General features: G+C 35.9%; 2 protein-coding genes across 2 annotated transcripts in view; both read left to right on the top strand.

The window, feature by feature from the left end:
* Window positions 1–355: 355 nt before the first annotated feature.
* LOC107729721 (leucine-rich repeats and immunoglobulin-like domains protein 2) lies at window positions 356–11,221 on the top strand. Its single transcript, XM_016540394.1, has 16 exons — window positions 356–953; window positions 2,184–2,258; window positions 2,346–2,480; window positions 2,721–2,861; window positions 3,686–3,829; window positions 4,340–4,483; window positions 4,654–4,797; window positions 5,761–5,841; window positions 5,930–6,001; window positions 6,759–6,827; window positions 6,977–7,140; window positions 7,303–7,614; window positions 9,135–9,416; window positions 9,497–9,940; window positions 10,837–10,907; window positions 11,213–11,221. Exons 1-16 carry the CDS (start codon window positions 772–774, stop codon window positions 11,219–11,221), a joined length of 2,469 nt encoding a protein of 822 aa, XP_016395880.1. The 5' UTR covers window positions 356–771.
* Window positions 11,222–11,262: 41 nt separating this feature from the next.
* The window catches only part of LOC107729719 (membrane-associated guanylate kinase, WW and PDZ domain-containing protein 3-like), a 140,072-nt gene continuing 137,093 nt past the window's right edge, over window positions 11,263–14,241 (top strand). Inside the window, exons 1-3 of the mRNA XM_016540393.1 lie at window positions 11,263–11,365; window positions 11,497–11,640; window positions 11,807–12,082. Coding sequence (XP_016395879.1) covers window positions 11,323–11,365; window positions 11,497–11,640; window positions 11,807–12,082 — 463 coding nt within the window. The 5' untranslated portion in view covers window positions 11,263–11,322. The remainder of the gene's footprint in view (window positions 11,366–11,496; window positions 11,641–11,806; window positions 12,083–14,241) is intronic.

The following is a 14,241-nucleotide window of genomic DNA, read 5'->3' as shown; positions in this document are numbered from 1 at the left end:
ATCCACTGGTTCACATTTAAAAATATGTAGCAAAAATAGCAGATGGGCTTATTGAAAAAACAAATTCGTTCTCTGCCCGCAGGTTTCACGTTCGGAACTGCGCATATAACGTTAGTGGTTTCCCCGGTAACCAAATTTATTCAGTGAAATCGTAGCCTTTTGAAATTTAATCGTCATTAAAATTGATCGTCCGAGTCTAATATGATCCAGCGGGCCGTACTAAAAGACACTGCGGGCCGCCAGTTGCCCATCCCTGTAGTACAGCAAACCTGGAGAAAAAGTAAAGTTTGACGGATTAGTCGACTGGCCAATGACGCGAGGCCTCCAGCAGCACGTGACAGAGGGGTGGATCACGTGTCAACGGAAGAAGGCGCTTTTGTTTTTCCTTGGGGAAAAAGTCGAGGAACAATGTTTGGAAAGACGATTTTCAGTTATACTTAATTTTTCTCTCAAATGCATACAGACAATCTTATATAGGACATGAAATCTTTCGGAATACCTAAACCATATGTCCGCGTCTTGAAGCTTGTTTGACGCTCCGTTTGGGAATTCTTGAAGCTGCAGAGATTGCAAGGCGGAAGTAGGGAATTTCGAAGGGACGAGCTGAGAGAGCCAAAAGATGGCTCCGGATTGATTTTATCAGAGCTTTGCAATGTTTTTCAACTTAATTCGGATTTATATGAAATCATATTTCTATTCTAAAACAGATTAGTCTCTGTGTCTCGTTAATGTCATAATTTGGATTGATCATTTGCGATCAAGAAACTCAAAATGGCGGAGGGCTGGCCCATCCCCCAGGCCCTGTTCCTGCTCATAGTGAGTGTCGCGGGCCTGGACACTTGCCCTTCTCCTTGTACGTGTTCTGGTGGTCCAGGTGCAGCACAATTGCTGGATTGCAATAGGAAAAGATTGACTGCTGCAGCTCTGGAAGCTCCAGTCTGGATCACCCATGCGTGAGTAATAGAGGAGATGTTGTTTACATGCTCTGCTGATCAGCCTCCAGCACGTTGCAGGGGCTGCACATGTGCACAGTACTAACTAACGCACAACTGACAGCTGATTAGTTCACATTTGTTTGTTTGGTGCAATTTTAGTGATATTTAGTTATGTTGTTTATCAAATCTTGCGTTACGGCATTACTTGGAAGTGTCACATGATGATCCTTTGTAGAAATACCAATGCAACTGTGTTTTTCCTTCAAAATAGCGTCATTGTTATGGTTACGTTTTCATAATAATAAAACTTTGATAGTTTAGTTTTAGTAACAAAAAAAAGCATCTTACACTGATTGGAGCAAAGGCTAGAATAACCCTACTATTTGATAATTGATGCATGAATTACCAACATGATCAAAACTTCTAAAAACGTCCACCTTCAGATTCTTTTTCTTTTTTGGAAAACGCACGTTAAAATATTTTTGTGAAATCTGTAAAATCTTTATTTTATAACGTAAACGCAATAATTATTTTTATATTGTTATTCATACTTTAATATCAGTATTTTCTGGACTTAAGTAACTTACTTGATTATCCCTTATCATGTTTAGAAAAATCTTGTTAAAACATGAGTCTCAAATATGATACCAGTTTTTGAGGAATGTTTATTAGACAATTGCTAAATTGTCATTGTATTGAATTGCATTGTTTTTTGTCCCCCACAAATTAAAACTGGCAGAGCTTTGATCATAAAACTAAGCATTTAAATGTTAAATATTAAGAAGACATGTCATTGAGAGATAAGGACAACTGATATTTACATGCATTTTATGTAAGTAGTCTATTACACTAAAATTCATCTAAATTTTTTGGTGACATTAATAAATACATATTTTTGCCTCTGAATAAAACTGCGGTATTTTTTTCTCTTTAAATGTGAACTTCATATTGTCACTGTATCATGCTTTATGGGCTATAAAGGCCTCGTGTTTCAAATATGCTACGATATCCTTTTTTCTATCGGTCTAATTTATTTAATTTAGCTTGGTTTTAGTTTAGATGTACTATTCCTAGTTTAGTATACAGCTTAGTTTCTTTGCTTTGTTGTTAATAAATCTGTATTTAAATATATAAATGGTGTGAAAAGTATTTTACCATATCTGAAGGTACACATTATAGACTTAGAGATCCCCCAGTCTTTAATATTGGGTTATTCAGGTTTTAATAATTTGTTCTCTGTGAATTTAGGTCTATGAATCAGAATGAACTTACAACAGTGCCTTTTCTTGGAGATGCCTCATCCAACATCACGGTGCTGTCACTGTAAGTTTCCCTCTAAGTTCATTTTTTTCATTAATTGTATATGACCATGTATGTTGATATGGTACTATATCTGCTGTTTATTTTCAGTGTTCATAACCGAATCTCTGAAGTCTTGGCAGAGCAGCTGTTGCCATATTCATCTCTAGAAAGTCTGGACTTGAGCTCTAATTCTATATATGAGCTTAAGGCAGGATCGTTCCCTCCCATGCAGCTGAAATACCTGTGAGTTTTTGTACTCAGGCTTGTCAGAGTTTTGCACTTTCATAAGACTGTGTTCAAATTCTAAGTAGAGCTTTCTGAAGAAGTGATCCTTTTCCCTTGAGTTATCAGTTTGAGACAACTCAAGTATCAGTTGTTGCTTTGATCTTTGTTTTGACATTGAATAATGGACGTTTTCTTTGTGTTTCTGATTACTTTTGGGGTTCATGGATATTTGTCTGTTTCCTCTCTCCATCACGGCAGCAACCTGAGCAAAAACAAGATAGGTTCTTTGGAGCCCAGTTGTTTCGGAAACATCAGCTCCCTTCTGGTGTTGAAGATAAACCAGAACAGACTCTCTCTGCTGCCTGATAAAGTCTTCACTCTCTCTCAGCTCCAAGTCTTGTGCGTATTCATGGCTAATGAATAGGATGTTATTGAAATGCTCAATTAGGGTGCTTTCACACTAGCACTTTTGGTGCGCACCCGGATTCGATTGACATCAGAGTTCGGTTCGTTTGGATGATGTGAATGCTGTCTTCCGAACTCGGGTGCGCACCCGCGAAACCGTACCCGAGTCCGCTTAAAAAGGGTGGTTTGGGGTACGGTTCGCTGCTGATGTGAACGCAATTGTACCAAATCGCTATTAATGACGTATTATTTGATAAAAATGTGTGTTTGTGTGTGTGTTTCACTCACTTTCCTGACGAGCGTGACTGACGCGCTGCAGAGAGCTGTATATCTCATTTCTGTTCGCCTTCAGTGTTCTTTAGAGCATTTGCAGTACATTCGTAAGACAGACGTAAGTGCCGTTATGTACCGAAGCTTTGTAAACAAAACGAACGGTTCAAAAATGTAAATATTTAAAAGTGCAGAGAGCAATGTTATGCATTTGCCGCCTTCTCCTGCGCAGTCGTTACTAAGCAACAGGGTAAACGGTTGCTCGCTTGATGACGCAAACGAACCGCGGTTCGGACCCAAATAAAATATGAACGCAGTCCAGCAGGGGGAGGGGGGCTCAATCGAACTCTGGTTCGGACCAGGCAAGCGAACCAAGTGTGAAAGCACCTTGTTGCTTGCTTGTTAGCACCTTGTTAAAGAATACTTCTTGCTAAATGCACCTGATATTATCAATTGGGGAGTTAATTTCACTTTTTGTCTTGTCTCTCTCCGATTGTTAGATTTTCTCATTGTAATGTGTAACTCTTTATGATTTTGTCACTTTTCAGAGAGTTGAGGCGCAACAGGATTCGTGTCGTGGAAAGTCTCATTTTCAAAGAACTGAAGGCTCTTAAATCGTTGAAGATGCAGCGCAACGGCATCACAAAGCTGATGGATGGAGCTCTCTTTGGTTTGGAAAACATGGAGGAGCTGTGAGTCAATGCTTTCAGGGTTTCACTAGATCATTTAAGATGTTTAAATAAAAATATATGTAGGTAAAAATTGCTATTTTCAAAAAAAATAAAATGTAAGTATTATTTTTAAAGCAATTTTTACTATAATTTGCTACTTGCATTAAACAATGTGGCAATAATGTGTAAAGTGGTGGTTCCTTTGGGCGGAGAAAATCAGCCTTTAAGCCATTTTAGAGCAATTTTACATTTTTTATATGTGTCAAATTTTGCCAGAAAGGCTGGAAATAGATTTATTATTATTATTATTATTTTATTTGTATTTGTTTTGGCTACATCACCCAGCTTTAAATAAGACTTGGCTTTTGTATTTTTTTTTTTTTTTAAATAACTTTATTTGAAACCATAATCTGAACCTGGAGGTTTGATTATTTTCTGATTATTTAATGTAGCTAATTTATAATTTAAGTTTCTGTTTCACACGAATCAGAGTAGTGATTTATGGGTGATGTGTGTTCTGTCCTGTGCCAGAGAGTTGGAGTATAATAATCTGACGGAGCTGAATAAGGGCTGGCTGTATGGCCTGCACATGCTCAGGATTCTCCGGGTAAATCAGAACAATATCGGACTCATTCGAGCTGATGCCTGGGAGTTTTGCCATCGCCTGGAAGAGCTGTGAGTGACTTCAGCCCTGACCTTAAAATTTAATCCTATATACAATACGATGAAATTAGCATGCACATTTCTTTTCTAGATTCTAGAGTCTTTTTTTCCCTTGAGGTGTTGTATTTGATTGTTGGCTGGCTCTCAGGTAATGCATGTGTGTGTGTGTGTTTTGTCTCCAGGGATTTGTCTTTCAATCACTTGAGTCGTCTGGAGGATTGGGTGTTTTCTGGCCTCAGTCTCCTGCAGAGTCTCAACTTGGGTGACAATCAAATCACACACCTGGGAGAAGGAGTGTTCAGCAGTCTGGCTAACATCCGTACATTGTAAGATAACCCACATTCCTCTTCAGTCTCTCATTTTATACAGATACTTTTTGGTAGCAATATATATAGAAAGCCTTAGGTTTATATATAAAATGCATTAAAGATGACTTTTTTCTGCTGAAAAAGATTTTTTTCAGAACCGTAATTCAGATTTTTAACTTGCTCTCCCAATATTTTCACCATCATCTCACCACAAAAATTTATATTTTTAAGCAACATATAAGTGAAAAAATACAAAATATACTTTAATTATATTTATTTATATAATATATATTTTTATTTCACAATAAAATTATAAATATCACATGTTTTTAAGTTGCAGTAAATAGCTGGAAGGATTACAGGTTTAATCTAAATAATAGTTTTAACAGTTTTGCTGGTAAATGATGGTTACTGATTACATTGCTGATTTTTCTGTAATTTTTATTTTCTTACCATAATCAAACATGCGCGTATTTGTTCTCGGATAAAGAACAGGTGTGTTTGTGTTTACAAATGACCTTGATGAAAATTGAAGTAGCATTGTGCTCTATCTCTATAAAATAAAAAAACTGATCATTTCAAACAGATACAGTCTATCCCTGTAGTTTAAACCCTATATGAATCCTAGTTTAGTTTCTGCATTTCAGCTTGCCCCACAGAAAAAGAGCACATTCAAACATGCCCACCTCTCGTAACCTCTGCCACATCCCTTTGGCACAGTTGTAAAAGGGATGTCAGCCTTTTACAGCCAGCAGTGCGTGAAAACAATCTCACAATACTCACACATACCAGCCTGTCCATACAAAACCTTCTATTATACATGAAAAGCATACAATGGCGCTGAGCTGCCTAGAGTTGTAGAAGTACAGTCACCTAAATAAAACAGCTCTGACATTTTAGATTAAAAACAGAAAGCATGTTCTACACAGCAGCAGTTTGAAAATATTCTGATGGGTCTCTTTTGATGTTTGTTCGTTCCAGGGACATCCGTAATAATGAGATCTCCCTCGCCATCGAGGACTTGGTTGGCATGTTTGTGGGTTTGAAGAGGCTGAACTCGCTGTAAGTTTGTCGGTGGATACGAGCTGTTTGAGCTGACTCAAGAGATGTGAAGTGTGCCTTGACGTAAGCGTATGTGTGTGTTTTCCAGAGTTTTACAGAATAATAAAATCAGGACCATCACTAAGAGAGCGTTTGAGGGTCTGATGGAGCTGGAGCATTTGTGAGTCTCTTTTATCGGTCCTTGGTATTTTGAGCACACAATTTCTCGGTTACTGGATGTCTCATTATTACTTGATGTAGCAATATAGAAATCCCTTTAGTATTTATTTATATATATTTTTTGGAAGTATGTTTCTTCCCTCGAGTACAAAACAAGCTGGTTGCGAGAGTTTATAATATGGAATAAAACCACTTTCTGAATTATAAAATCACTTTTATGAGATAATAAAGTCACATCACAAAATTTGAAGTTGTGACGAAATGGAAGCAGCAACAGATCTCTTTTCCATATTGTTCTGGATGAATTCTTTACAATAATATCTATAATATTAATTTAGAAAAATTTTCATTTTATGCCGACTTTAAATTTACACTTTTTTTTAAAGTCACAGTTATAAGAAATACATTTGCAGTTGCAAGATAAAAAAACCTTTTTAAACTTTTAGGCGGAAACAGGCTTCCATAGTTCCATATAAAAGCTAAAATCTTACTAGGTGAAATGAGCATCAAAACTTTGTAAAATACAAAAGAAAAGACCACATACAAGTCATCTTTTTAACCCCTTTTTACAGGGGTTTTAACCCTGTAAATCATTCAAGGTTATAGATCATAGATTAATAAGGTTATGCTGTTATATTGTACATATTTGTCTAAGTGGAAATATAAATTCCAACTCATTTCATTATGCAGCACAACACAAAGAGCTCCTGTTTTGTATTGTTCCATTTGTAAATAATCTTTCTGAATTTGTTCTGCAGGGACCTGAGTAAGAATGGCATCATGTCTATTCATCCTGACGCTTTCACTCATTTAAAACTTAAAACACTGTAAGTAATTGTTTACTTTCTACAGACTGTATGTATTTCATATCTATGCATTTTACTTTTCATTTTTGTCCGTATTGACAGTGTTTGTATGTAATAATAGTGTAATTCAGGTGTATTCTCAATAATGGCTGTATTGTGGTCTTCCTCAGTGATCTGAACACCAGCAGTCTCCTGTGTGACTGTCAGCTGCAGTGGTTGGGCCAGTGGTTGATTGACAGTCAGTTCCAGCAATCCTGCACCGCCGTCTGTGCTCATCCTGCCTTCCTGGCAGGATCTAGTGTGCTCGTTATTAAACCAGAGGAGTTTGTCTGCAGTGAGTGACCTGACAGTTACCTCACGCCTTTTTACGGCCCTGTAACAAAATGTCCATGGCCACCTTTTCTGTTTTGTTTCTTGTGCCATTTAAAAGCAATTTTATGAAGAAAAGATTAGCTCTTTCTTGCATTAAGATCTCTTTATTGTCTCTCACTTGCAGATGACTTCCCTAAACCCCAGATCAGCGCTCATCCCAAGACCGCTGTGGCCTTACGCGGGACCAACGTCACTCTGAACTGCTCTGTGTTCAGCAGCAGCGACTCTCCCATGAGCACCGCCTGGCGCAAAGATGGAGAGGTGCTGTATGAAGCCCAGGTGCAGAACTACGCTCGATACCAGGATCACCGCCTCCTCTACACCACCGTACTCCACCTGCTCAATGTTAATTTCACAGATGAGGGCCAGTACCAGTGTGTGGTCTCCAACCATTTTGGGTCCAACTACTCCACTCTGGCCAAGCTCACTGTTAATGGTTAGTGCCTCATCAAAATTGATTGTTACATATTGTTAAATAATTGTTCCGTAATTAGCTTTTAGCCTTATTTTTTCTTCTGTCAAATTGATGATCTTTGACAGAAAACCATTGCGGTTATATTAGATTTTTTGTGTGTGAATTGGAAGTCCAATTTAATGAGCATTCACTAATAGCTATGGTAGCATATTATTAATAGTTTGTATTTGCATTTTTAGTTGTGCATTCAAGTCTTCATGCCCAGAAGTGATCTTTTGCTAACCTCTGTGTACAGCTCTATTTCGCACCGTTGTGAGATATACTTTTATTTTTTATTTTTATTTTTTTGATCTAGTCACAGAATTCAAAGTGTTTGCTGGTGTCAGATTATTAATTGAAAGTGTCGATTATGTGATCATCTGCAGGACTTTTGTATTGGTGTATTGCTAAAGCGCTATGATCCCTTTAATGCTTTGATAAGCAGTTTGGCATTTGTTTTTTCCCTCTCCTTATTTACCCTCATTTCTCCATGGTTGTTTTCAGAGTTCTGTCAGTTTGATTTTCCATATCTGTTGAACAAACATAGCAGCCCTCTGGGATGCCGACCTTAGCAATGTAATTATTATGTTTATATCAGTTCATGATACTGATGGAAGAGCGGATTTGTAACCTAATAATAGAATATGACAATAACAGAAACATGATTCACAAAGCAAACACTGTAAATGCAAATGGTGCTGTTTAGGGTTTGATTGGCCATTGGGTTGCTTGTTTTTGTACTAGCTATTTAAACAGATTCTGTTGTCATATTTTATTAGTAGAAAATGATGATAACATTAGTGCAATATAACATTTGCATTGTTTGCTTTTGTTTAGGCATTTTCTTACATACATTTCCTTACATAAAATTATTTTAAGGGTTTCATAAATATTGTAGAAGGTAGAATGAGAAAAAGAATAATATACTATTATATTACTATTATATTACTATTACTATTAATAATATATATTTTATTATTTAATATTATATTATTTAAATATTATAATTAAATTGTAAATATTATTTTTTAATAACAAATTACATAACATTTTACATTACTTTAGTTATTAAAATATATTTTTTTACATTTTATGTTTTTGTTCCACTTTAATTGTGAAAAGGTTTAGGTCATTTCCATTTCCTTTTTTTTTTTTTTTTTTTTAAATCCTGACCACTTCACAAATGGATAATAAATAATAATATCCTCAGATACTCCAAAATTTGATTGGATAAAGTAGAAGTAGAAAATTATAAATCATAAATGTTATGTGTTTTTTATTATATTTATTTAGGCACTTCCTTTATGTAATGTAGTAGTGGCATATAATTCCCAATTGAGGAATTACTATTGTATATGAAAGAAATCATTGGAATAACATATTTTTTTGGTGACACTTTTGTTATTGTAGTCAAGTTTTACAAGTGTCGTCTAGATATTTCAGGACTTTCAGGAATTACTTGAGTAAATCAGTGAAAATAACTCTGTAATGGCTTTTCCCAGAGCTCCCAACCTTCCTGAAGACGCCCATGGACCTGAGCATCCGCACCGGTACGGTCGCTAGATTGGAGTGTGCTGCGGAGGGACACCCGACACCGCAGATCGCTTGGCAGAAAGACGGCGGTATCAATTTCCCTGCGGCCCGTGAAAGAAGGATGCATGTCATGCCAGATGATGACACTTTTTTCATTGCTAATGTGAAGACAGAGGATATGGGCGTCTATAGCTGTACAGCCAAAAACGAGGCGGGCAGCCTGTCGGCTAATGCCACTCTTACTGTGCTAGGTATAGTTTTTTTTACTAAAATAAATTTTCTTTTGAATTATTTACATTTAATAATTAAACATCTCTGGCCTTTTTGACAGAAACCCCGTCCTTCCAGCGCCCTCTAGAGGACCGTAACGTTGCCCGAGGTGAGACCGCTGTCCTCCAGTGCATAGCTCGTGGTAGCCCCAACCCCCGCCTCAACTGGACCAAAGACGACTCCCCGTTGGTGTTGACGGAACGCCACTTCTTCGCCGCAGCCAATCAGCTTCTCATAATCGTAGATGCCAACCCTGCTGATGCAGGGAAATACACGTGCATCATGTCCAACACGCTCGGCACAGAGCGCGGTCATATCTACGTCAGCGTCTCACCCTCGGCCAACTGTGACCCGGTGACCAGCATATACAGTCAGGACGGATGGACAACAGTTGGCATTGTTGTGATGGTGGTCGTCTGCTGCGTTGTCGGCACCTCACTTGTGTGGGTCATCGTCATTTATCACATGAGGAGAAAGAATGAAGACTACAGCATAACAAATACAGGTCAGTGCATAATTTTGCATGTATCAGTTAAATAACTAAAATGAAAAATAGTATATACTATATAAAATAATGATTATGATTATATAATGTCTAGTTAATAGGAAAAATTAATAGATAATTAATTAATAGAGAATAATGCTTAGTAGTAGAGCTGTTGTGATTTATGAAACATATATTTATATATATTTTTTTTCTCAAATTCCCTTTTTTGAATGCAATATGTGATTGGATTATTAATCACATTTGGGATATTATGATTTTAAAGCAAAATTAATGCAACAGTATTTAACATTATATGTTTTTCATAAACAGTCTAACAATTATTTACATTTTAACGTAATATAAAATTTTTTGTATTTTTACTACTTTTTATAATTTGGTGTTTAATAAAAATTGAAGAGTAGAATAATGAAAATACTGTCTTTATAAAATATAATTTATTTTAAATATATTATATTTTTCTAATGAAATATTATGTAATTTAAATAAATAAATGTTTACTAGGTAAAAAATAGTAAATATTGTAATATTTAAAATATTCCCCTTTTTGGTCCATTCAAATTATAATACATTTTAAGTGGTCTTTTAACCCAGTGCTTCAATATAATATTATAGTTAAAAAAAGAGGATTATTATCCACAATAATCATATTTTTCCAACAAAATTTCCTTTTTTGAATGCCAGTAATTGATTTTAAACTACACAGTGATTGCAGTAATTTCAAATAATCACCGTCAGGATATTATGTAATAAATGCAACAGCCCTACCTACTACTTAAAATAGCCATTATAACAGTTTGAGCATGGACCAAGAATTGAATAATTCGAAATCATACAAATTTATGCAGACAAATGACATGAATTTTAATGTATAAATCTCTGTTGGTGTATTCCAGATGAGTTGAACCTTCCAGCGGACATTCCCAGTTACCTCTCGTCTCAGGGTACGCTGTCCGAGCCTCACCCAGTGCTTCAATATAATATTATAGTTAAAAAAAGAGGATTATTATCCACAATAATCATATTTTTCCAACAAAATTTCCTTTTTTGAATGCCAGTAATTGATTTTAAACTACACAGTGATTGCAGTAATTTCAAATAATCACCGTCAGGATATTATGTAATAAATGCAACAGCCCTACCTACTACTTAAAATAGCCATTATAACAGTTTGAGCATGGACCAAAAATTGAATAATTTGAAATCATACAAATTTATGCAGACAAATGACATGAATTTTAATGTATAAATCTCTCTGTTGGTGTATTCCAGATGAGTTGAACCTTCCAGCGGACATTCCCAGTTACCTCTCGTCTCAGGGTACGCTGTCCGAGCCTCAGGAGGGCTACAGTAACTCAGAGAATGGAAGCCACCAGCAGCTTATGCCGTCTCATGCTAATGGTTACGTCCACAAAGGCACTGATGGTAATGTCACCCTGTGTTCCTCTAGCGAGAAAGTTTATTTCTTTAGAAAGGCTGTAAATTTGACAACTTGTATAGTTTCTACATATCATTATGATGGATGTATAATACTATCGTGTTGTGATGTGTTTCAGCAGGAGTATGTTACGGAGAAGTGAGCGGTGATGTTGATCCAGATGCTAATGGAATGCTGGGTAATCGTGTGGGCTCTTTCTTTGCTGGACGTAGCAGCTTCCACCGGAGTGAACCCAGAGAGGGACAGGCAAATATCACTAATGGTAATGTTAAATTTTACATTTATCCCCAAAATTCATATAATTTGATTTGCTTAATAATGAACATTCTGTCATTTACTCACCCACATGTGATTGCAAAGTGGGCTGTTTTTCTCACCAGTTGGCCTCATTAATCAGCTAATGGGTTGATTTTTGTTTGTGTTTTTAGGTGGACCAGGCCCTCTGGTCATCTGCTCAGACTGCTACGACAACGCCAACATCTACTCGCGCACGCGTGAGTACTGTCCATACGCCTACCTGACTGAGGACGACACACTTGTGTCTCAGATCTCTCGGGAGGGACACCAGAGCAGCCATCAAGAGCGGGATCAGCACACCGAGCACGCAGACGCGGCACTGGAGAGTTTTATAAGTCAGCAGAACGCCTCTGTGTTCCTCACCAACCATGAACCACGGCTACCAGCGTCACAACACTATAGCACTGGTGAGATGAACACCATACATACATACATCAACAACATATTCTAATGCACCTCGTTTCAGTCTGATTTCCTGTTATTATCCTTTGCTTTGTTACTAAACTGAGTGATCTGCCCACCTAGGCAACGTGTTAAGGAGTTATATGCTTTATTACAAAAAGTTCAAATTAAGATACTTTGCCTTGTTAGATTTTTATTTTTTTTGGATGCAAATCTAGTGTCATTTGTACATAAGACCAGTGGTTCCCAACCCTGGTCCTGGAGGCACCCCAACACTGCACATTTTGCATGTCTAATTTCCACGCACCAATTTCAGGTCTAGAAGTCTCTACTAATGAGCTGATGACCTGAATCAGGTGTGTTTGATTAAGGAGACATGCAAAACGTGCAGTGTTGGGGTGCCTCCAGGACCAGGGTTGGGAACCACTGCATAAGACAATTCCAGAATGCAGTGTGATAAGCTAAATAAAAAAAATGCCATCCAAAATGGCAGAACGTTTTAAGAAAAATGTCCATTTTAAATTTAAATATTTAAATATAATTCATATTTAAATGTGCATATTTGCATAATATTGTATACTTCATATATTCAAATATGAATTATATCTAATATATTAAGATTTTAAATTGACGAGTTTGGGGTCAGTAAGATTTTTTTTTGGAAAGTACCTTATGCTCGCCAAGTCTGTGTTTATTTGATCAAAATTACAGTAAAAACAGTAATATTGTAAAATATTATTACAATTTGAAACAAACAGCTGTTTTCTGTGTCAATATATTTTAAAATATAATTTACTACTGCGATGGCAAAACTGAATTTTCAGCAGTTATTACTCCAGTCCTCAGTGTCACATGATCCTTATGATTTTTTTTTTTTTAGGATTCTTTGAATAGAAATTTCAAAAGAACATCAATTTTTGAAATAGGATATTTTCTTTTATAGCCATGTAAAAAGTTTTAATGCAACTTTTTAATAAATAAATTTAGTAGTTATTTAAGTAATAATTTTTAATTTTATTTTCAAATCATACTGACCCTAACAATTTGAATGGTATTGTATGTTTCTAGTTATGATCAGTTCTCTATACTGTTATTTATGAAAACACTAATCTAGTCTTCACAAATGACTAGAAAAGTTGCAGGTAAATGAGTCACAGGAAGAAAAAAAAGTTACTGGAAATTCATTGACCAGTAAATATGTGAACCCTGTAGAATCTATTGTGAGTGTATTTAAACATCATAATGAACACTAGTTGTGTGGCATGCATGAGTGACTATTAACATGTTTGCTGTCCATGAAGAGCAGTAGATTTATTTTATTTTATTTTTATTTATTCTATTTTTGCTGCCTATGTAGACGGTAAACAGAGAGTCTGCTGCTCAGTAGAGTTTGGAACTGATCTAATGCATATCAGGGCTCGCAAAATTTCAAAATCCCTAGTAGCCCTTCGGGCAGGCATTCTTCAGATTTTGGTTGCCCAAAAATGAATTTAACTTGCCCGAATAAAAGATAATGTATTTTTTCTTCAAATAACAAGTCAAGAGAGGTGCAACGGATCACAAATCTCACGGTTCGGATTATATTATATTATCATATCACATTTTGAATCACAGATCAGATAATTTTTCGGATGAGCAAAAAAAATATGGTTCTTTATTATTGAAGTAACACTTATTATTTAAAGAACAATTTACTACTTCGATACTACAGCAAAAACTAGTAGCATATAGGGATTCACTCAACTCACGATGTGATGTGATTCATCGTGATATGATTTCACAATACAATTTTCTCACAATTTCTTTTTTAACAAAATTAGATTTAAGAGATTTAGATTTAAGATAAAAAGGTGTCCTTTTGTTATTTCTCTGACCAAAAGGCTGCACACTGCTTTGTGAAATTGAAAATGTCAAACAATATACTAAATTGAAATTTTAAAACAAATCCCAAATCAAATAAATAAATAATACAAATAAAAGAAATAACTCCATGCAAGTAAACTAAGGTTTTGCCTGTGTATTTTAATCACGATCCAAACAAAGATGCTGCATACATGTTATTTAGATTGTAAAATTTTGAAATTTGAAACAAAAACAAAATTGTCTGACTTTAGCTTTGTGATGCTACATAAAAAATCTGAATGAAACAAAAACAGCAGACGGG

The sequence above is a fragment of the Sinocyclocheilus rhinocerous genome, unplaced genomic scaffold (assembly GCF_001515625.1).
Source record: "Sinocyclocheilus rhinocerous isolate Xijiao unplaced genomic scaffold, SAMN03320098_v1.1 scaffold218, whole genome shotgun sequence".
Classification (NCBI taxonomy): Eukaryota; Metazoa; Chordata; class Actinopteri; order Cypriniformes; family Cyprinidae; genus Sinocyclocheilus; species Sinocyclocheilus rhinocerous.
Note: the sequence above shows the minus strand (reverse complement) of the source record. Positions and strands in the feature narration are given on the sequence as shown.

Bases quoted from the DNA above. Each gene is read 5' to 3' on its own strand.
- LOC107729721 (XM_016540394.1), top strand. From the start codon at position 772: ATGGCGGAGGGCTGGCCCATCCCCCAGGCCCTGTTCCTGCTCATAGTG. The intron at 954-2,183 runs GTGAGTAATAGA...CTGTGAATTTAG, and splicing joins CCAGTCTGGATCACCCATGC to GTCTATGAATCAGAATGAAC. The intron at 5,842-5,929 runs GTAAGTTTGTCG...TGTGTTTTCCAG, and splicing joins TTGAAGAGGCTGAACTCGCT to AGTTTTACAGAATAATAAAA.